The sequence below is a fragment of the Melospiza georgiana genome, chromosome 4, assembly GCF_028018845.1.
Source record: "Melospiza georgiana isolate bMelGeo1 chromosome 4, bMelGeo1.pri, whole genome shotgun sequence".
NCBI lineage: Eukaryota > Metazoa > Chordata > Aves > Passeriformes > Passerellidae > Melospiza > Melospiza georgiana.
This window is the reverse complement of record NC_080433.1, coordinates 23,887,373-23,908,534: the sequence shown is the minus strand read 5'-3', so window position 1 is coordinate 23,908,534 and position 21,162 is coordinate 23,887,373. Positions and strand designations below refer to the sequence as shown.

Below are 21,162 nucleotides of genomic sequence, written 5' to 3'. Positions count from 1 at the left end.
TTCTAGCAGTTGAGTGCAAAAACTGTAGCAAATGAGAGGATCTGTCTGCATATCTTTGGGAACTTTGCGGAAATACTGCATTGAGGACTTCACACTATAACCTGTTTTTGAGAAAACCCCCTTTCTTTGTTAACTTTAGCTGAAATTCAATTGCAATGGGACATTTAAATGCAAGATTCCATATCACTGTTTTCTGTGACAACACCAGAAATTCAGAAATTCTTTAGCTTGGTATGAGAACTTGGGGCAAGTCTCTGGGGGGAGGTAGAGCATCACAAATCACCCTATTTGACTCATGACTCTGTACAGAGATCCTCTCAGTGCATCCTCCTCATACCCAAGCATCTCAGTGATCTTTTCTCTAATTCTAGAAAGAGCCCAGGTAGGCTCAGCTCAGGTCTGTGCTCATCCAGTGGAATACATGTGCCAATAGTCTACTTGCTCTCTCCCATGCATAAACAACTGGGAGAAACATAAGCTCATCCCTTGCTAGAGGTGAATGCAGAGTTTTTGGCATTGTGAATGTGTTAGAAGGCTGATTTTGTGCATACCACTCTCCAATTCACTCCATACCATATGCATAGAATTTACCCCCATGCAGGCTGTGAATATTTGAAGACATTTATCTCCTCACTACCTCTGAGGATGATCCAAGTATAAATTACAACCTTTTCTATACTCTCCAGACCCGATTTTCACACAGTAACTCCTTGCTCTCCAAGAATATTTGATATCACATTTTACTTTGCTGAGCATTATTGCTGTTTCAAATTATGCTCCTTGTTGGCTCAGTCTTAATTTGCCCTCCTTGGATCTCATTCTATTTCACACTTGTATTTCTGCTTTCTCAACAGCCTGGTATTTAATCTCTGCTCTCTCCACTATTCACAACCTTTCCTAATTTAGTATTCTCTGCAAACCCGATTGACATGGCCTAGAGAGTTGTTGCCATGTTAAATGTAGGATAAACTGTGATCCCTGACTAGACACCACCTCACAGTTTCATGTACATGTTTCCACTACTTTCACCACTTATTTGGTTTGGAATTACAGTCATTATTTTGTTGATAGATCTACTCCATCCTTTTTTTTTTGTTAATTGTAGGAAAGACACAGAGAAATATTTTTAAGAAAATTAAATGTGAAGCCTACTATTTCCAATTTTGCTAACTTGCTTTATAATAAATTCAAACGAGGCTTTTCAAAGCATCTTTCAATAGATCTGCATTTTACTGCCAACTGCCAACACAACTGTTTCTTCAGAAATATGGAAAAAGGGGGAAATTATCTGGGATGCTGGTAGGAAGTAGTCCCCTGGGGAGTTTTTTGTGTTTCCTACATAGTTTTAGCACACATATACAATTGGAATAAATATTACCCAACTCAGCCCAGTGTATGAGTAGTTATCATTTCTGTTTGGAAATTGGAAAGGACTTGCAATTAGATTGCTATGGACCAGGGGAAGTTCAGGTTGGACATCACATTGGAAGAATTTCTTCACATAGAGGGTAGTTAGACATTGAAAGGGGTTGCCCAAAGAGACAGTGGAATCCCCATCCCTGGACGTGTTTGAGGAAAGACTGGATGTGGCACTCATTACTCTGGTTTAGTTGACGAGATGGTGTTTGGTCCAAGCTTGAACTCGCTGATCTCAGGGTTCTTTTGATTGGTTCTGTGATTCATGAGGAAGTCACTGCTAATTTGATACCATCAGGAATGTGTGTGTGTGTGTGTATATATATATATATATATATATATATATATATATATATGTGTGTGTGTGTGTGTGTGTGTGTGTGTGTGTGTGTGTGTGTGTGTGTGTGTCTAAAGAGCATGCTCATAATACCAAAATGTATGTATTTCATTACTCTTCCAACTCCATTAATAGAGTTTGCCTCCTTGTCTTTGCCTTTCCTTGTTTTATTGACACCTTAATCACTATACTCCCCCAGTCTTGTTGGGTTTTGGAGCGAGGCTGGGTGTGTGTGAAGGTACAGGGACGCTCATTATGGACTGCTACTTGCTATAGACTTTCACCATGATTAGCCAAACAAAATATTTTCCCTGGATATGGGATCAGGGCAAGGGGCAGTGCCAATGATAATGACAGAGAAAGCAGGGTCAGGACTCTTCTAACTCCAAAATGTGTCTTTTTTGGAGCAAAACTGGAGAGAGAACTGAAGGCCCCTTGCTCTTGTATCTTTTCCCATCCTTCTAGTCTTCCATTTGCTATTTATCCAGAACTCTTTTCTGCATGTCATCTCTCTGTTATTGGCAAAAGTTTGCCTCTGTAGATTGTGTTCTGCAACTGTGTTTCAAATTTTATAGCATATTCAAATGTTAGAATACAAACTTAATTAATACTTTACAGCTGGTAATAAATGGTCTGGAGCCAGAGAAAGAATTTTGCATAGCCACATCCCCCTTCTAATTCATCCTCTGCTCCTCAAGCTTTTCATTACCAGCTTAAAAACGTTGCTAAAATTTACACCACTGTGCTCTCCTCTTGTGCCGGTGTGATCATTCACAGTTTGTGTAAGCTAAATTTGAAATTGTGACCCAAGAAATCTGATAATGTGTTGCATGTCTTTGTCTCACACTTTGTGTGGGGATAAGTGGCTTCACATGGTGTAAGACAATGGAGAATCATGTTCTAAGTGTGCAATGCCAGAGCCTTACAGTGAAATTTTGCATCACTACGAGTTCTGTGATGATTTCACAGCAAAAAGATGTTCAGTCCAGATTCTTCCAGCTAGGACACCAATACAGAATTAGGCCAGAAAAACTTCAAGGGAACATGGAAAGGACATTTTTCCTCAGAGCCTAGCACTAAATGCATCTCTTCTAGAACTGAAATCATAAGCTCAGTTGAATTTAATTCCGAGAACTGTAATTTGTGCTTTGCAAATTGCAAAATTGCCAACTGCATTACTTCCACAGGACCCAAAGTGCTAATATGAAATGTATAATGAGATTAAACAAGTGATTTTAAAGATAAAGTTCAGATAAATTGTTATCTACCTGTGACAAATAGACTTGATGTTACAAAAGATAACATAATTTTGCACATTTTTATATTTTAAGGCGAGATACTACAAGTAGTTGGGAACTGATTGTGTAACCAGTGGACTCATATAGAGCTGTTAGTCCTATGCTTAAAAATTTAAGGGGGAAACTCTTAAATTAAATCCCTTCCAGTAATTTAAATGGTGCTGAATTATGGGAACTACTAAAGGGTATTTTTTTTTAAGTTATGCTTGATAAATTGTTTTAAAATGGGTTGTGCTTATTATTCTGTTAACTTCCCCATTAAAATGTTCACAGTTTACATGACAAAGTGTGAAACCAGATTGACTATTACAATAGTGGTGCTCTGGATTTCAGGGTACAAAGTGGAGATTGGAGATCCAGTGAACTCCAAGACAGTGAAATCCAATTTTTTTTCTAAATTTAGTTTTTGAAACTCACTTTGTTTCCCCTGATAGTTCCATATCCAGTCAATATCAAAGTGTAGTAAATTGATTTAATCATGCAAAGTAAAGTAGGCACATGTCTGGCTCAAAATCTGTCTTCCTTATGCTTGACTTTATTTATTTAAGAGTATTTTAAAGCCACATGTGGTATTTCATCACATTCCTAGGGACTTTTCAGGAGATACATTGAAAAAATAAAAGCTGAGCAGGTGACAGGGTATCCCTTCATGCCCTGAGCTGAATTTGTGACATTCCAGTACCACCTTGTCTACTATGGCAGGCCCAGGTACCACCATCAGGGGCTTTGGAAATCCCACCAGATGTATTTGTACAGCTGGCCCTTTGCCTTCTCAGGATCAGCCTCATTATGATTTATTAACCATCTACAAAGAGCACTGACAAACAATGAATATTTATGACTACAGATGTAACCCTATTGTTTGTGCAAATTACAGTGTTTTCCTGGTAATATTCTGAATGGCTTCAAGTTGACATAAATAATTCATGCTTGTAAAGCCATATGTTAAACTGTCATTGTAAAAGACTAAGTGCTGCCAGTTTTCACTTGAACCGTATGTAAATATCAAGCACTTGATATTAAACAGCGATATAAACTCTAAGCACCTTAATGCCACTCACACAATAAAGATTGTAATATGCCACAGTGCATTGAGTGCCAGTGTCAAAAGAAGTTTAACTGCAGCAAAGGAACCATTTTTATTCCTGAGTAAATTGCAGCATATTAATTTAACCAAGTCTGGCTTTACAGATTTAAATTACAGTGAGAGCAGACCTTCAGCCTTTGTTATTATTACTGTGTGAAGAAAACAGCTTGAAATATTAACCCAAATATACTCCAAGTCATTAGTTCTTATCAAGGTACTCATTGCGTGCATGAGCCATGCATTTACATACATTTAATATGTGTGTATATATATGTGTGTGTGTGTCAAATGCTGTGCAAATGTCATAGAATCATGGGATAGCCTGGATTGGAAGGCACCTTAAAGACCACACAGTTCCAAGCCCCTGGGCAGGGACACCTTCCACTATCCTAGGTTCTCCAAGCCCCATTCAACTTGGCCTTGGACACTTCCAGGGATGGGGCAGCTGCAGCCACTCTGGGACTTTTTATTTTTCATTAGGAATTTCAGAATGTAGTGTTAAGACTCATAAGGACTACAAAGCTCTTGGATTCATGGGTTCTTCCCTCCATGCTGCTAGCATCTCCACTGACAGAGATGAGGCTGGTATCCTTTTTCCTGCCAGGCTCCATGGCCGGAAGCACAGCCCTCACCCACCACATGACATATTTCTGGTCCTGTGGGAGGGCTGAGTCTCCTGAGGCACAGAGACTTGGCTACTCACACACACTTCCATGAGCCCTGTTATGTGGAGGGTCAAGTCAGTTGCCCATGTCAAGGCTGTAGCCTGTGAGAGATTTACTTCCAACCCCATTACAGGAGAAGAAATACAGCTGTGGGCTTGGTTCATGGTTCCCATTCTGAGGCAGTGGCCTCAGCCAGCTTAAAGGCCACGAGGTGGCCTGATCATAGTTCAGAAGAACGCACAGCCACACCTCAGAAGTCTCTCAGTAGATGCTCTTAACTGACAATTTTGCAGCTAAATGATAAGGCTGAAGGATGCAGATGGGCAAATTCAGCTTGGAAATACACCATACATTTTGAACAGCTAAGGTAATTAGCAATTTGAATGACCTAATAAGGCTTGTAACTGACTGTTCATCACAGAAATGCTCAAGCTGTGGTTAGAGGTTTTTTTTAAATAGTTAAATCACATTTATTATCCTTATAGCAAAAATTTTCTCAAGGAAGTTGTGTGGTTACAAAGGAAGCTAAGACTGGGTGGTTAAAAATAACATTGCTTAGCCTCAAAATCCATTAATTTCCATGATCCCAGTACTGAGCCTTGCACACACTTCTTAAAGCTCTCTGTTCTGCATTGCTTCCACAGTTTAGATTTAGAGTGTGTCCACTGAAAGCTCCACTGACAGATGTGGTGTGTCTGTGCTACTCTGCATGTTTCAAGGACAGCAAAAAATTTTAATTAAAGGTTTTGCAGTTCTTCATGTGCCTCCAAATGAACCTTGGCAGTATGTTTTCCATGTGCAGTCCTGAGACAGAACATTGCTCACAAAACACAACCACGTTTACTGTTAAAATTGCTGCTTGAGTGAGAAGAATAGAAGTTAAGTTCTCTTTTAATGGGTTTGAAATCAGAAGCGCTTTCTTTTGCTTCAGTGGGAGTGTGAAAATAGAACTTCTAGATTCAGACAGGGATAGACACAGGCATTGCAGGTGCTCAGCATGACAGCAGTTTTTTCTTTCCTTACAGAAGTCTGAGGGCTAATACAATCCCTCAAAAAGTGTTAGTCCCAAATACAGACTGAAAGAATCCCATGAACTCGGCCGAATTTTCTTAATTGTAATGACCATTGTGGCTACTGCATGACCCCAGGAATGCAGTCCTTGATTATGCCTCTTTTTGTGACATCACCCTGGAACTGGTTATTTTTCACAACTGCACATTCTGCAGGCCTTTACTGGCTCATAGTTTGCAAATGTCTCTGAAGGATCCATTTCTCCTTGTCTTAAACTTATTTCAAGGCCAAAGTAACACTATAGGGACCCCTTATTTCAGAAGCAGCTTGTTTTATGCTTTGTCTTGAGCCTGCAGGGCACAGATAGTGCTTCAGGTGCCACATAAATACAAAAGAACTGCATTTATACCACAATCCATATTTCTAGGTGCTCATTTGGACAGTGCAGTTTTTACACAAATTAAAGCTTTTGTACTGAACTAGAAATTAAATTAGAAATCTACTAAGAAATGTGTGCTTATAAAAATGGCAATTACTTATTTGAAGCTTCCTGGGCATACTTAGAAATGAATTTCTGGATTTTGTTATTGGAAATGTAATTTTGTAGCTTATTTTTGTTGCTAGCAGTGTAAGACCTTAGAGAGGAGTCCTAGATTTTGTTCTTTCCTGAGCATCTTTTACTGAATTTCATTCAGTTATTACAGCTCTGTGTAAGTCCGGTGAAATCATTGGGATTACCCAGGTGCAACCACAATGAAGACACTGAATTTCAGCACTGGAGCTACAAAGCAGGATGGAGAAGAAAGTAAATTTCTGGTTGTACTCCCCAAGTGCAGGTTGAGTTGGCATTGCTGATGGTTAGAAACATCTGTTTGGAGGAGGTGTCATCTTGAGGGAAAGTATCAATTAATAACTGGAATACTTGTGATCTGAGCAAAGTGGCTGTGGTTTAATTCAAAGAGAAGCATAAAACAGTTTCCAAAAGCTGCCTGGTGCTGTCCAAGTGCAGAGTACTTCCAGGTTTCCACAGCCCAGAAGCCCATCCTGAAGATGCAGAGCTGGATCTTTGCCATGTTAGGTAACTCATATGGAAATAAACTGTCCAGAAAAATGAAGAAAAAAATTTAATTTTATCTTTCTTTCTTTTTTGAATATTTTTAATTTCACTTTTTATTTTTAATAGGGAAAGAGCTGTAGCTCTTCAAGGAATACATTCCACACATGATTAAACATTAAAACAGGAACACATCACTGCACACAGACCAAAACCTGCTTTTTCCTCGACTAGAATTTTAAATCTGTCATTGTATTGAAGGAAAACAAAAGTAAGATTTTTAAAGTAAATATTTTAGTTTACCTCTGGCACAAAACCGAACAATTTATATTGTGAGGTTTTCTGTCTGCATATAAATATTCCCCTGCAACACAGTTCATCATGGAGAATGTTCCTCAGCGTAACATATCTGTCATGAGATTGTTTTACAGATGATCCATTTTGTCTTGTTGTGTTGATCAATACTTACGTTTTTGGGCTGCTCCAAATAGAGGATCTTCCAGCCCAGTTCCTGGCCCTGCACAGGATCCCGCAATAATGCCACCTTGTGCCTGGCAGTGTTGTCCAAACGCTCCTGGAGCTCTGGCAGCCCTGGGGAAATGGGAGTTCTCTGTTCAGTGCCCAACCACCCTCTGGGGGTGGTTTCCTGCTATCCACCCTAAACCTTCTCTGACTCAGCCTCATCCCACTTCTGGGGTCCAGAGACCCTGTCTCTGGTCACAAGAACAGAAGGTAGCTTTCCACTGCCTGGATGGATGAGGATGAACTGGGAAAAACTGAGATGGACTAGGAGCTCTGGGAGGGAATACAAGGAACTGAAACTTCTGAGATGGACTGGGATAGACTATGATGAACTGGGAGATCTGGGATATTGAGTTAAATTTCCGGGTTTGTTTTTGGCAGTGTACGCTAAGTAGCTCAGTTTCTTCATCCAACATTGCCTTTATTCTCTTGTTGGCTTAGCAACTCCTCACGTTGTTCAGATCTCCCTTTGGCTCAGGGCTACAGTCCATGGCAAACTCATGGAAAAATACGGTTCAAGGAAGCAATGCATGAAAGAGTAAGCTGAGAAGACAGCCTGCTGACCATCCCGGTGTAACCCCAGCCAGCAACCACTCACTCCCCAACAGCAGGACTGGGGAGAGAATGGGAAGGTTAAAAGGCAGAAAATCCCTGGTTGGGATAAAGGTAGCTTTATAGCAAAGCAAAACAAGGAATTAATTCCCTGCTTGCCATGGCTGGCAGCTGTTCAGCTATCCCCAGGAGAGCAGGGCTCCATCACATGCAACAGTTTCTCAGGAAGACAGACACCATTACTCCAAACATCCCTCCCTTCCTCCTTCTTCTCCCCACTTTATACACTGATCGTGATGTCATAAGGTTTGGAATGTCCCTTTGGTCAGTTGGGGTCACCTGTTCTGGCTGTGTCTCCTCCTAAATTCTTTCAGCAGTGTGGCAGCAGAAAAGCAGGAAAGGCTTGGCTCAGTGTAAGCTCTGCTCCACAATAACAAACCCACCTCTATTATCAGCCCTGTGTTCAGCACAAGTACAAAGCACAGCCCCATAGAGCCCCTAGTGATACTGTAAAATGTGGTGTCCTTCAAGCCTTCTGGGAATATAATCACTTAGAAATTCTTTATGTCCTGTAGAATTGCTGAGTGTGTAACGGCCAAAATGCAATGAAATGCATGTGTGCATTCACAGGAATGCTTTTTCAAGTAGCGTTCCGGCTACATGCTGGACTCTGTGTATGAACTGTAAAGAGTATTTTTGTGCTGTGTACACTGGGCCAAATTATTGGTGCTTCTGGTTGGGTCTGCTGTGCCCCAGTGCTGCCAGGACTGTCCCGAAGGAGACACAGTCACAAGAGGGGCTGCTGAGTAATGATCTCCCCCAGTGTCTGAGGCACCACCACCATGGCAATGGATGTATAAGGCAGGGTTATGTCCTAGGTCTAATTCCACATCACGGTTAGAAAATCCACAGCTGCATTTCTGCACTTATATGCTGCATTCCTAATTCTACTTTGGGAAAGCTTCTTACAAAGGCAAAACACTCCCAGATTTTTATGTTTATCCATGGGCAATTGTGCCTTGGAAATGGTTTATAGGCAACCTTGGACCTGAATTCTAATCTGATTTAAACTCATTTAAATTTAGAATCACTCTGGGCTAACTCCAGTGTAAGGACAGTACTGGTCCATGGGGCAGCAGCGGTGCTTCACAGAAATACCAACAGCAACTGGCTTTGTGCCCTTAGTTAATTTGATTATATAGTTTTAGTTTAACTTAAACAAAGCAGCGACCTTATTATTATTTTAAGAAATCTATTTTGAGAGGAGGGAATCATATTTCTCACATAAATCCATCTTCAAATGTCTTCTTTAGATGTACATGCAGCTGGGGCTGGAGTTGAGTTTGTATGGGGAGGGAAAAAGTGTACTGGATTTCAATGATCACAGTTGCTTTAAATTATGCAGGGAAGAAGGAGATGCTGTTTATGCATTAAAACAACAAGGTTGGCAGTGGGGATCAGAGGGGCCTTACCTTTGTAGTTTCCCTTTGCTATAAAACAAGTACCAGGGGAAGGATTGGGGTGCCTTGCCAATAATTATCTGAGGGGTTATATTTGGTGCTTGTGACCATTAGGAAAAAATCTGGGTTCAGTGGTAGTCAACATTCTTATCAGGGTTTCTGTCTCAAGCACTGTTCTTCTGTAGTTTTACAAGAAGCAATTCAAAATAAATGCTTGAATCTTGCTTTGCCTAAATGTGAATTAAAGTCAATCTCAGGAATTTCTCCTGATATGAACTTTAGTAGGACTTGAATACATGTTTTCAAATACTTAAATCATAGTTGCATAGGATATTTTCTTAATTTTGCAGACATTTTCTACATGTCTTATTTACTCTTCCCCTCCTTTATCTTCAATTAAAATCTACTTTAAAAACATCCGTGTTCTGAATTGCATAATAAACTTCAAAATCACAGCAAGGGAATTGAGAATGGCTCTCAACAACAAATCCTATTAATCATAATATTTCCTATTGTACAGTTCTGTCACATCTCTTATTTTATGTGTTTTGCCTACAGAATGAAAAGGAGAAACTGACATGGAGTGACCGCATGCCTGGATATGCAGCAAACTTTGGACTGATTCTATTCATGGTAACATACATTTCATTTCTGCTTTTATTGTTTATTAGGTGTGAGAAACTTTGCCATGAGCATCTAGAAGGAAACTCTTGAATTGCTGTTCTCAAATATGTTAAAAATCTGAAGGTAAGGTCAGTTTGGGAGAAATACTAGGAAGGCTCATGGAGCTCAATGCCTGCCTCCAGCTTTAATCTCTTTTTCCAAAGGCTGCTTGTGGAAAGTCTGATTTGCTCTTATGCCAGCTGTTCATTATACAAATTCTGCCTCTCCTGCAGGGTTTCTGCTCCATCTCTGTTATCCAATGAAGGGATAACATTGATGTTTAGTTGTGAGCACAGTATTGCATATGTTGGTCACAGTGACGTTCGGAAAGGTTGAGCCTCTGAACAGGCGACATCCAGGTGAAATAAATCAGTTGCTGATAAATATTTATCCAAGACACGTTCAGGGATGGACTGTACAGTAGATCATGGTATACAGTAAGATCATGGTACACAATCCTCCCTTGGGAGCAAGAATCAGGTGTGCAGGACAGCCCCTAAAGTGGGAACACCATTGTCCTAGTCAAAAGTCAAATTTCCAGCAAAACAAATCCATCATGAAGCTACTGGACTTTGTAAACAGCCACAGGAAGGCCTGGGAAACAAACCTGAAGTTACATGGTAAAGGATCCCATTATCCATCTGGTTACAGTAATTACTGACTGAAACCTTCCGTTCATACCTACAGTCACTATAAAATGGCAATGAAAGGCCTGTTTACACCATTGCAGCATGTAACTAGGGAAACCCACCTGCAGCCTAAATTATTTTAAGATAGCTAAGTGTATTTCTAATTTACTCAAATTTGCATATACTGCACCAGATGTCCTGAGAAGATTTTATTTCTTTTTCTGACAATCAAATGCTCACGTTGAAATGAATGTCTACACCCTTATAGATATGTTTATATATTTATGAAGAGGTATGCATTGCATATTCAGAATATTTTCTCTACATTTTAGATGTGTCCTCTATGGAAGTACTCACAGCATTTTGAGTGAGTTTACCATGCTGTGGCCATACCCAATATTTACTTTTTAGGCAGAATCTCTAAGTGTCATGAGTCAAGACTTCCCTTAGAGCAGGCCTCACTGAGTCTGACTAAGCACACAGCCCTGACTGAGCTTTTACAAGTCATTCTTTTGCAGACAAGGTGCTTACATGTGCTTTTGACTTTCACCACATGTTTAATTCTCCTCTAAGCATGAGCCTAAAGTGCTTTCCTGACTCATAACCTAGGTATTACCCTCCCTGCTTACTGTAACATCTCAGAGAGATTTATAAAGGGTTATTACCTACAGTTTGTGAGATGTAAAATGCAGAACTTCAATTCTTCAGCTTCTGTTTGTGACTAGTGAAACTAGGCTGACTTTCACCATCTGCAAAGCAGACACAATGATCTTATTTTTGCAATATTTTGAGCATTATGTATATATAAGTACCTACAGGAGACAACTTGCAAACCATGCATGAAATTCAAACCCAATCTTGATGAGGGAGAGCATGCTCTGCATGCTCTCATGGATGTTGCAAGTTGCTCTTTACTGTATGGGATGTTTCCCTTTTTCCTGCTAGATTAGTTAAAGAGGAATTGGAACGATCAGACCGAAGTTGTTTTGTTGTCAGTCTGTGAAATAGAATTGCACTGAGAAACCTTATTGGGCTTGTTAAGCTCTATTATTATTATTATTATTATTATTATTATTATTATTATTATTATTCACCCAGATTAATTATTTTAACTATAAGGCCTACGTACAAAATAAATAATAAAATCTTGAATTTATGTGTGGATGCAGGGGTACAAGAGTCAGACACACACCTGCACACAAGCAATTTCTAGTGCTGTAAAAGCGATGGTTGAATTTTTAATGCTAGCTTTCCCAGGCCAAAAGGGAAAGGGTGTTCCAAATCTATAGGTGTTTTCCATGAAAATTTCTACATTGCTATAGAGTGATGCTGTTTTGTTCTGTCCCTCTTTCCCTGTGCTTTACATCCCATACTTTCCCTGGTGATTCTTGAAGCTGGTAATGGCTTTCTTAGTGTAAAATCTTTCCCTTTTTCCCCCCCCCCCCCCTCTCAATTTCCATACTTCTGTTGTGTACTTCACTTTTGTGAATCCTCTTTCAAGAATTGTGTCATGGTCTTTTCTTTTTTTTCTGGCTTTTCCTCTCTCTGTATTAAGCTAGGCATGCTGGTATTTTTGTTCAAAATGCAGGTTGAAAAAAACCATTCTGTTTGGTTCTCTCATCCAGTCTTACATCACCAAACAATTCCAAGGATTAATTCACACATGTGTGGATGCTTTAAAATCTGATCAAGTCCTTTTGTTGTACACAAAGCCTCGCTGGACTGCAGAGGGGGCAGAAGATCCAAGTCTGATTTAAGCTATGCATTTTTGCAGGGATTGTAGGACAGAAATTCACAAGTCTTACTTTTGCAGGGTGAGATCAATGGTAGCAGGAGATTTGGGCTCAGCTGGGCATCTAAAAGCTTTTCTTGAGTGTGATTAACAATAACACAACACAACTTATAAACCCCATATTTAGAAGGCACATGTTGTGGCAGAGATTTCTGAGTTGGTGTAAAGATGCTGGTGGTGCTGGGAGAGAGCAGGGTGGCATGGAACAATGAATCACTGGGGCTTTTTTTTGTTTGGCTGAGTCAGAGGAAGGAAGAAAATCAATTTGTGTCAGGCAGAAGAGTTCAGCCTCTTCCACCCTATTCTCACTCACATGGTGTAATATTTGACTCTAGAATAGCCCTACTGGGGGGCCAGAGAACTATCTGGACATTAAATTGTTATCCTACTTGGATGGAGGTAGCAGCCTAGCCCACAGGGTTTTATAGCTTCCTTCTCATATCTAGCTTGCTTGCTTTCCTGTTTGTCTTCATTCATACCAGGCTCAGTAGGTGACCTTTTCTGCAGCCAGTTTTCACATCTGTTTCTAAGCAGTTTAGTCCTGGATGGACTAGTTCAGCTATTCAGGGAAGAAACTGCCATAACGGGGTGGGGGGGGGGGGGGGGGGGAAGGATGGCCAGAGGGAATGTTGGCAATGACAACAAACCCCAAAGTGGGCACCTGAACAAATGGTGGCCTGCCTGATCAGGAATCTGGGCAGAAGAGGTATTTTCAGGAATGAGAGAAATGCTGTGAAGATACAGAAACCATTCCCTCTCGGTGACTGTCTGGGGAGTGAGAACTGTGCTCACAGTAACTGTGCACTCCTACAGGCCCTCCTCAATTTTCTCCTCTTGCTGGATGCACAGATAATGAAGACTCCTAAAGGAGTATTTTTCCATCTGTGTCTAAGCAGATGTTTAAATTAAACAGCTGAGCAACTGAGAGTTTCTGAAGCCCTGGTGCATTTGCAAAGCAAATATTTTTGTTCTTTAAACAAATAGGACTTTTTTTTTTTTTGTTTTAGTAATTTTGTACACCTTGCTATGGCATTGCATGGATTTGAAAAGGTTGCTACTCTCTTATCCTCCAGGTCAGGAATCCTTAGGTCAGGTTCAAGTTCATTGAACTTTCATAATCTGAAATTTCCTCTTTTTCTGTTTAGTGTGGATTGTCCTTGACTCTTCTTCCTGTACTGTTAAGATATAATTCCTAAGTGGGAATTCATGGTGGGGAGAGGTGTGTATGGAGGCTCAGGGATCTCATCAGCTCCAGAATGAGGCATCCAATTTCTGATTTTCCTTGCCCACCACCATAGTGAAAAAAATTTCAAAGAAATCCAGGGGAAAAAAAACAGGAAGACAGTATCAGGAAGATGATTAAGAAGGAGGAATCTGTTGCTCAATTGAGAAAAAGAAAGGAGCTTAAGGTGTCTGTAGAGGTGGAAGGTGAAGTAAATTAATACCAGGTGGTGCTGGTTTGTTTTCTTCCTTTGTTGGGGATTTTACTTTCTACTCTAGTGATTGTAATGGGGAAGAAAGGAAAAAGTTATGGTTCTTGTGTTCCTGCACCCATTCTGTCACTGCAAGGTAGTTCAGCATGAATGTGATTTTTTTTGTCTGTTCATTTGGTAGGTAAGTCAAAAGAAAAATAGATATGAAAACTAGAAATGTTTCCTTGACACAATGAAAACTACAAAACCAAGGGAAATTATATTTTATGTAATTTGAAAAGTTTTCATTTAAACTGTTTCAGGTTCAGGCTTTTGTCATTCAACCTACATTTCATTTAAAATTAATGAAACAGTTCTTTAAAAAGTAAAATTAGATGTTTTAATAGGTCTAATTAGTACTATTTGCTGACAAAACATATTTGACAATTTCATCTGAAAACTCCAGGACTTCCTCCAAATAATTAATTCTTAGTATGTTTACTAGTTCTTCATAAAAGTGTGCCCAGTTTTCACCTTCAACCTTTAATAATTTGACTCTGATTCTTGTTGTGGTTCTTTTGCAATAGTTCCTTTTCATTCAACTACCTTCCCCTGCATACAGGAATTCAATAAACTATTGCTGGATCATTAAAATGAACTATTAAATTTCCTTAAACCTGTGTTTTGAATCTGGGCCCCTAGGCCCATTTTAATAATTGCAGTAATCTAATCTTTCACATTGAGGTAGTCTCTTTCATCTGATGATCTCAAGATGTTTTACCTAAAATAATGAATGTACACTGGAATTCTTGCTAAAGGCAAAAATGAAAGGGAAAAATGTACCTTCTCCCCCTTTTGTGCTGTGATGATGAAAATTTGTTATTTTTTATTATTGTTTTAATGATTTCTTTTTCATTGTGGATTGGTTTAGATTTTTTTATTTTAACAGAATACCACAACCCTGTGAAATTCAAATTCTTCTTGTAGGAACTTGATCTTTAGTAGCAGGGCCAACTTTCCTCATCTCATGGGTCAAAGCTGGCCCAGAAAGAATGCCAGGGATACCAAGTGATTTCTGGGACACAAATGTAAAGAGAATAACCGTGAATAAGTGAATAAGCCCTAATAAGCCTGCTTAGGTCAGCCTCAAAGGAATAATAACAGGGGAATAATAACTTTAATTTGTAAGTTGGCACTTTTGCTGTGCACAGGTGAAGCTGTTTGAGCCAGCAAAGCCCATTTACCTGACTGCACATAAATACAGGCCTTTCAGTCCAAGCCATCTGAATCTATTGTCAGATAAAAGATCTGACAACAATAATTCTTGCTTTTGAACCCAAATTTCACTGCATGAATGATGTGTGTAGCTTTAATCAGAATGGACATGCCTATCTGCAGGAATCCATGAAACCAGTATAAAAGAATCACAGATTGGTTTGGGTTGAAAGGACCTTAAAGGTTATTTAATTCTAACTCCCTGCCAGGGGCAGGGGTACCACTCACTGGATCAGGACACTCAGGGCCCCATCCACCCTGGCCTTGGTCTCTTCCAGGGATGGGCCAGCCACAGCTTCTCTGGGTAACCTGTGCCAGGGCCTCAGCACCCTCACGGGAAGAATTTCTTCCTAATATCTAACAAAAAATGTCCTCTTTTGGTTTAACCATCCTCCCTTTTCTTACCACTACCTACCCATGTAAAAAGTTACTTTCCCTCCTTTTTATAAGCCTCCTTTAGATGCTGAAAGATGGTATAAGATCTCCCTGAAGCCTTCTCTTTTCCAGGCTAGACAACTCTCTCAACTCTCATCCAACTCTCTCAAACTGTCTTCACATGAGAGGTGCTGTGAAGCATCCAGCCCCCGATCATCTTGTGTCAGTTGAATTGTTGTGCCAGTTTGGAGTGGTGCATCAATTTCCTTATTTCTTATTTATGCCCCTGTTTGCTGGAGAGCCTTTTATTTTGATCACCTGCATGTTGTCACCTCGCACTAAGAAACAGACCTGTGATGCCAATTCATGGAACACACCCAACCTCCCAGCTAAAGCTTCTGTTTCCAGGCTGAACTAATCCATTTGTTAATTTGTTTGCAGATCATGCTGACGTTTTCAGCAGTGTTTGGTGTCATCGTCTACCGAATCACGACAGCAGCAGCCTTGTCCTTCAGCACAAACGAGACAACCAGGTCCAATGTTCGAGTGACTGTGACTGCCACTGCTGTCATCATTAACCTTGTGATAGTCCTCATCCTCGATGAAATTTATGGAGCTGTGGCCAAATGGCTGACAGAAATTGGTAAACTGCCTCGCCACATTCCTCATTAATCCATGTATTGACACCAGGGTGTGCAAGGAGGGTCCAAGAGGAGTATTTCCTCCTGGATGGGGCCTCTGAAAACACTCAGGCCTGTGAAAGTACCTCTTTAAGCTAAGAGCTGCAGAAAGTCAGTGGGTTGTTTAAAAAATGTTGATGGCTCTGACAAAGTTACATTGATGTTGTTTCCCTGGTGAAAGTTTTAACTATTTCCTTACTGCTTAAATGACTTTTTGGTTCCATTTTGGGGGCATGTCTGGGCTGGACTTTTTATTAATGATTTTTACTGCAGTTAGTGGTTGGACTTTAAAAGTTTATTTTAAACATCAAAATATTGTTGCAAGCCTGGTTATTTATTTCTTTTGAAGAGAAGTCATTCCTTTGACTCCTATAGAGCTTTAAGCCTAAAGTATTGATTTGTTATATACATTAGGTTAAAGACGTTTACTAATAGGAATTTAGGCTGGGCTTTATTTTATTATATAAATTAGACCAAGGAAGTTGACTGATAGCACCTTTACATGAGGTTACTCTTCAGACTTCTGTTCTCAATTTCTTAAAACACTATAAAATTCACAAATGAAAACATCTCTTTCAGTCCTATTTTTGGAAGAACATTGCAAACTACAGTTTTGCAGTTGTTAGAGATCCAAGCCTGAATTGTGGAAGGATGATCCTGTTAAGAAGAAATTCCTAAAGTATTTGAAAGATATTAAGACAAAGCAATTAATTTTCACAAATTCACTTTGGTGGGTTCATTTGTTTATTTCTGTTTTGCACCAGGCTTTGGGCAGATTGTAACAGGGTTACACAAATGGACTCTGTTCTAGTAGCATAAATGAGCTCAGGCTCACTGTTCGGGCCAAAATTGTACCCAGATTTTCAGCTTTCACATGACAGACTGCTAACTGTGTGTGACCTGATCAATTCTGTTCACTGCACCTGCCCAGGTAAGAAAGGGCACAAATGTTAAAAAATGACACAGCTCTATGGAAAGAGTAGGAAAAGACAAAGATGAGATTTCTCCAGCAGCTTCTAGGCAGGAGCTGGGAAGTGCTAGGCACTGCCATGGCCTCTCTTTGGGAAGTGCAGGAGAAAAATCTCTCTCTTTGAAATGTGCACCATACTGAACTGTGAAAGAAACAACAATTTCGTACTTGCTGATTATTTCCCCCCTGTCACTTTGCATCTTATTCTAATCCTGTCATTATTAGGGCAGCATTCCTAACCAATCATCAGATGTTTTGTTTAAGGAGGATCCAGTCCGAATAATCTCTAGTGCTACAAATTACATGAGTTAGAAAGTTCACTCAGGCAGCTTTCTCCAGCGCTAGGCTCAGATGCCAAATGTAATCAAAATGTTTAAAAAAATTACAATTCATGCATGCTGATAAATGTTGCTTAACTTGTGAACTCTCATTACTGAGAAGAGAAAAACATTCTCAATTCTCATTTCACACTGCACTTAATCCACAAGCTGAAGAACATACTTGTTGGGCTGAAGGAGTAGCTCTTGACAGCATAAGTTTCTATTCCTCACCCAAGTACACTCAAATCTCTGTTCAGGTAAAAAATTACATCTGTAAGCAAAAGAATAGCACTGATAGCAATTGGGTTAATCATAGGATCACAGTCATGCATATGCCTCAATACCTCCTCAGTCAGGAGGAAAAGAGTAGGAGTTTTGTCATTATCAATATAGAGAGCTTGTACAGGGTGGAGCAGGACTCCTGTGGGCCCAGCAGAGTGGGGCACTGATGCCCCTTTATCACAGATCAGACCAGCCAAAGTGCAGATGGTATCCTGCTATTCCCAGGAAGAACAGATTGTCTTCAGTAATCAGGTGGTGCCAGACAAGATTTGCAGTTCACTTGTAACTCAGGACCACAGAATGGGTTTGGCTGGAAGGGACCTTGAAGCTCACCCCGTTCCAAGCCCCTGCCATGGGCAGGGACACCTTCCACTAGTCCAGGTTGCTCCCAGTCCCATCCAGCCTGCCCTTGGACAGTTCCAGGGATGGGGCAGCCACAGCTGATCTGGGCAACCTGTGCAGAGCCTCACCAACCTCAATGCTTCCTTGAGGCCAAGGAAGAACTAGTGAAAAGAGGACAAAATCAAAACTACTTGTGTTTGTCCCTTGCAAAGGCAACAACTCCTTCAGAGAGCTAAGGCCCATTCCACCCTTAGCTCAACTCATCCTCCACCTACAAATTTCCAGCTGCCTAATTTTGGCATAACAACCCACCACCGAGTGTTTAATTTTTTTTTTGGGATGAGGGAGTTTTCTCTGTTACAAATGCACCTATTCTGGCTGAATGCATTTCTCATGCAGCACATCCGACGAGCTGGAGGACAAATTCTAAACATGCCTTTACAGCTATGGTATAGGATGTCTGAGGGAGCCTCTGGGACCATATATGGTGTGTAAATGTTCATCCAGAGGCTGAGCTCATCCATGTGGGGTGCAGGGGGAGGTTCTCTGTAAGGCAGGGTTTAGGATTTTTCTACCTCAGATGAAAAATTGCACTGCTGTTATTCAATATTCCTGCTGCCCTGAGCTTTTCTCTTGCGGATCTATTCAGTGTATGAGATCAACTACAAATTGTTTGAAGGTTTAATTAAGCTTTTTTATACTTATAGGTGGGTTATGCCATAGGGCTCATCAGGTTGTGCACTGATCTTTTATGAAAATGTGGTTGAAAGTATCACAAAGAAAGTCAGGCAGTGAGGGCTCATTAGGCTTTTCTTTTCCTTTAGTGCTAAAATAATTATGCAGCTTTTTTAAGGAAAAACACCCCAAAACAACAGCAAAGCAAACAGAACACTCAAACTGTGCCTGAAACAAAACCGTACAAGTACAGCAGTATTTTTAATGAAGTCCTTAAGCCAGAGCTCTGGATCTCCTTATTATTCCACACTTTCTTTATGCCACAGAAATTCAGCCAAGAATGATAAATTTAATCATAAAATTATCTTCTCTCACATTAGATACAGCTCAGGATGAGCAGAGAAACGCAAGGGTTTCACCCATATAAAATCTTTAAAAAAGGATTCTACCATCAATTTGAGAAACCTCTGTCTTATACCTGTGCTTTCTGCTGCCAGAAAATTTCCACAGAAATTGAAAATAAATCTGGGAACAGAGTAATGAATACTGAAAATATTTAAACCAAGAAATATTGAAATACAGAACATATGTAGTGAATTGGTAACAAAAATGTGCCATTATTTTTGCACTTAATTCACTTAATACCTTATTCAAAAATGTATTTATTCTTGTATTTAGCATTAAACATTTCAACAATCTCACCAGAGAAAAGAAGGCTTGTGGACTACATGTTAAGGATGCTTTTAAGGTGGATTTTTCTGGTTGAAAGTCTTTGTACTTTGCTTTCAGCATTCCTCAACTGAGAATACGAATGTTTTGTTATTTTAGTTGTGTAACTGTGTAGCAGATATACTCGTGTATGTTAATATCCATTATACAGCAGAGTAATTTATACTGCTTTTGCTTTGTGAAATTGAATATTTCTGGAAATCAGGTCTCAGTGACAGACCTAGTGGCTGTGGTACAAATTAGAGGTACAAAAGAAAAATTAATATAAGCCCAAAGTTTGAAGTTTGGGGGTTTTTTGTACACGTTTGGCGATTCAGGGATTTTTATATTACTTACTGATTCAGTTCTCTGGTTTGCTTTTTTTTCCCCCAGAAATACCAAAAACAGAGAAAACATTTGAGGAAAGACTGATTTTGAAGGCATTCCTACTGAAGTTTGTGAATTCTTATGCATCAATTTTTTATGTTGCCTTTTTTAAAGGAAGGTAGGATAAATATCCTTTACATATATATATTTCTGTATATGCATTTTTATATAATGTGTCTATATTAGTGGATCTGTGTATAAAAATGGGCACAAAGGCCTGAGAGTGGTCATCTTTGCCAGCTCTGAAAAAATATCTTTGACAGGCTTATCTAAAGTTAATAATTCATTTTGGTTTCTTAAGAATGTGTAGTTTTTATAATGAATGGTGGTGCTTACAGGCTTTAACTTTCCACAGTTTAACAAATTTTCCTTGAAGCATCATTTGGCAAAGAAAGGTCTTCCTATTTCATTTAAAATTATGGAGCTCTTTTTTCTATTACTTTCACATTATTTTACATTATTTTCACGTATCAAATTAAGAAATAACTACAGTCAACTGGCAAATGAAGTGATTGACCAAAAAGCTAATTCAGCTGTTCTGCTAAATAACTGTGACTTCCTATGGGCTCAGAATCCTTTTATTTTGGGACCCAGTCATCCACATGCTTTTGAATGGGAAGCTTAAAATAATTATTTGCTAAAACTTTGGCAAAAAATGTTTAAAACATCCTCTGGATTCTGTTTACTACCATTTTGCTCTTCCATTTGGGGGCTGTAAAATTTTTTAATCTCTGCTCTTCACTAATCCTATCCAGCACCTTTCATTTGAGGATGAATGATGCATTTTGCCAGCCGTTGCAAATATTGTAAGACACCAATGAAAAAAAGTCACCAAATTCTCTCTTTTTTAACTGTATTTTTGTGTTGTATGGTTCAAATAAAGTCAATATCATTGTTTCTCCTGGTGTAGCCAGAAGAGTACAGATGTACAAATAATTTCATTCAGGGCGTTATTCACATGTAAGAGAATGTGAATTAGGATATGTGTCCCCAGGTTTATTTTCCATCTCTAATCAAGTGAGGTATTTTTAATTATATTGTTTTATCACTGAAAAATATTTATTAAAATTATTTTATCCAGATGTAGTAGAAAATCATTTATAGAGGCCTATTTCTTTGAAATAATCAAAGCTGAATAGATGCTGAGCCCTTGAAAATTCATGTTTAAGAAGCAGCTTCTGAAATATTTTGATTAAATATTTTGACTAATGCAAATGAACGATCTTGATTTCAAAGTTAACTTATTTTTG

At 39.4% G+C, this 21,162-nt stretch overlaps 1 protein-coding gene across 1 annotated transcript in view; it reads left to right on the top strand.

Annotated features, from left to right (window-relative positions):
- ANO2 (anoctamin 2) overlaps positions 1-21,162 on the top strand; it is a 147,857-nt gene that overhangs the window by 100,343 nt on the left and 26,352 nt on the right. Inside the window, exons 15-17 of the mRNA XM_058022401.1 lie at positions 9,961-10,035; positions 15,990-16,191; positions 19,919-20,030. Of these exons, the coding sequence (XP_057878384.1) occupies positions 9,961-10,035; positions 15,990-16,191; positions 19,919-20,030 (389 nt within the window). The remainder of the gene's footprint in view (positions 1-9,960; positions 10,036-15,989; positions 16,192-19,918; positions 20,031-21,162) is intronic.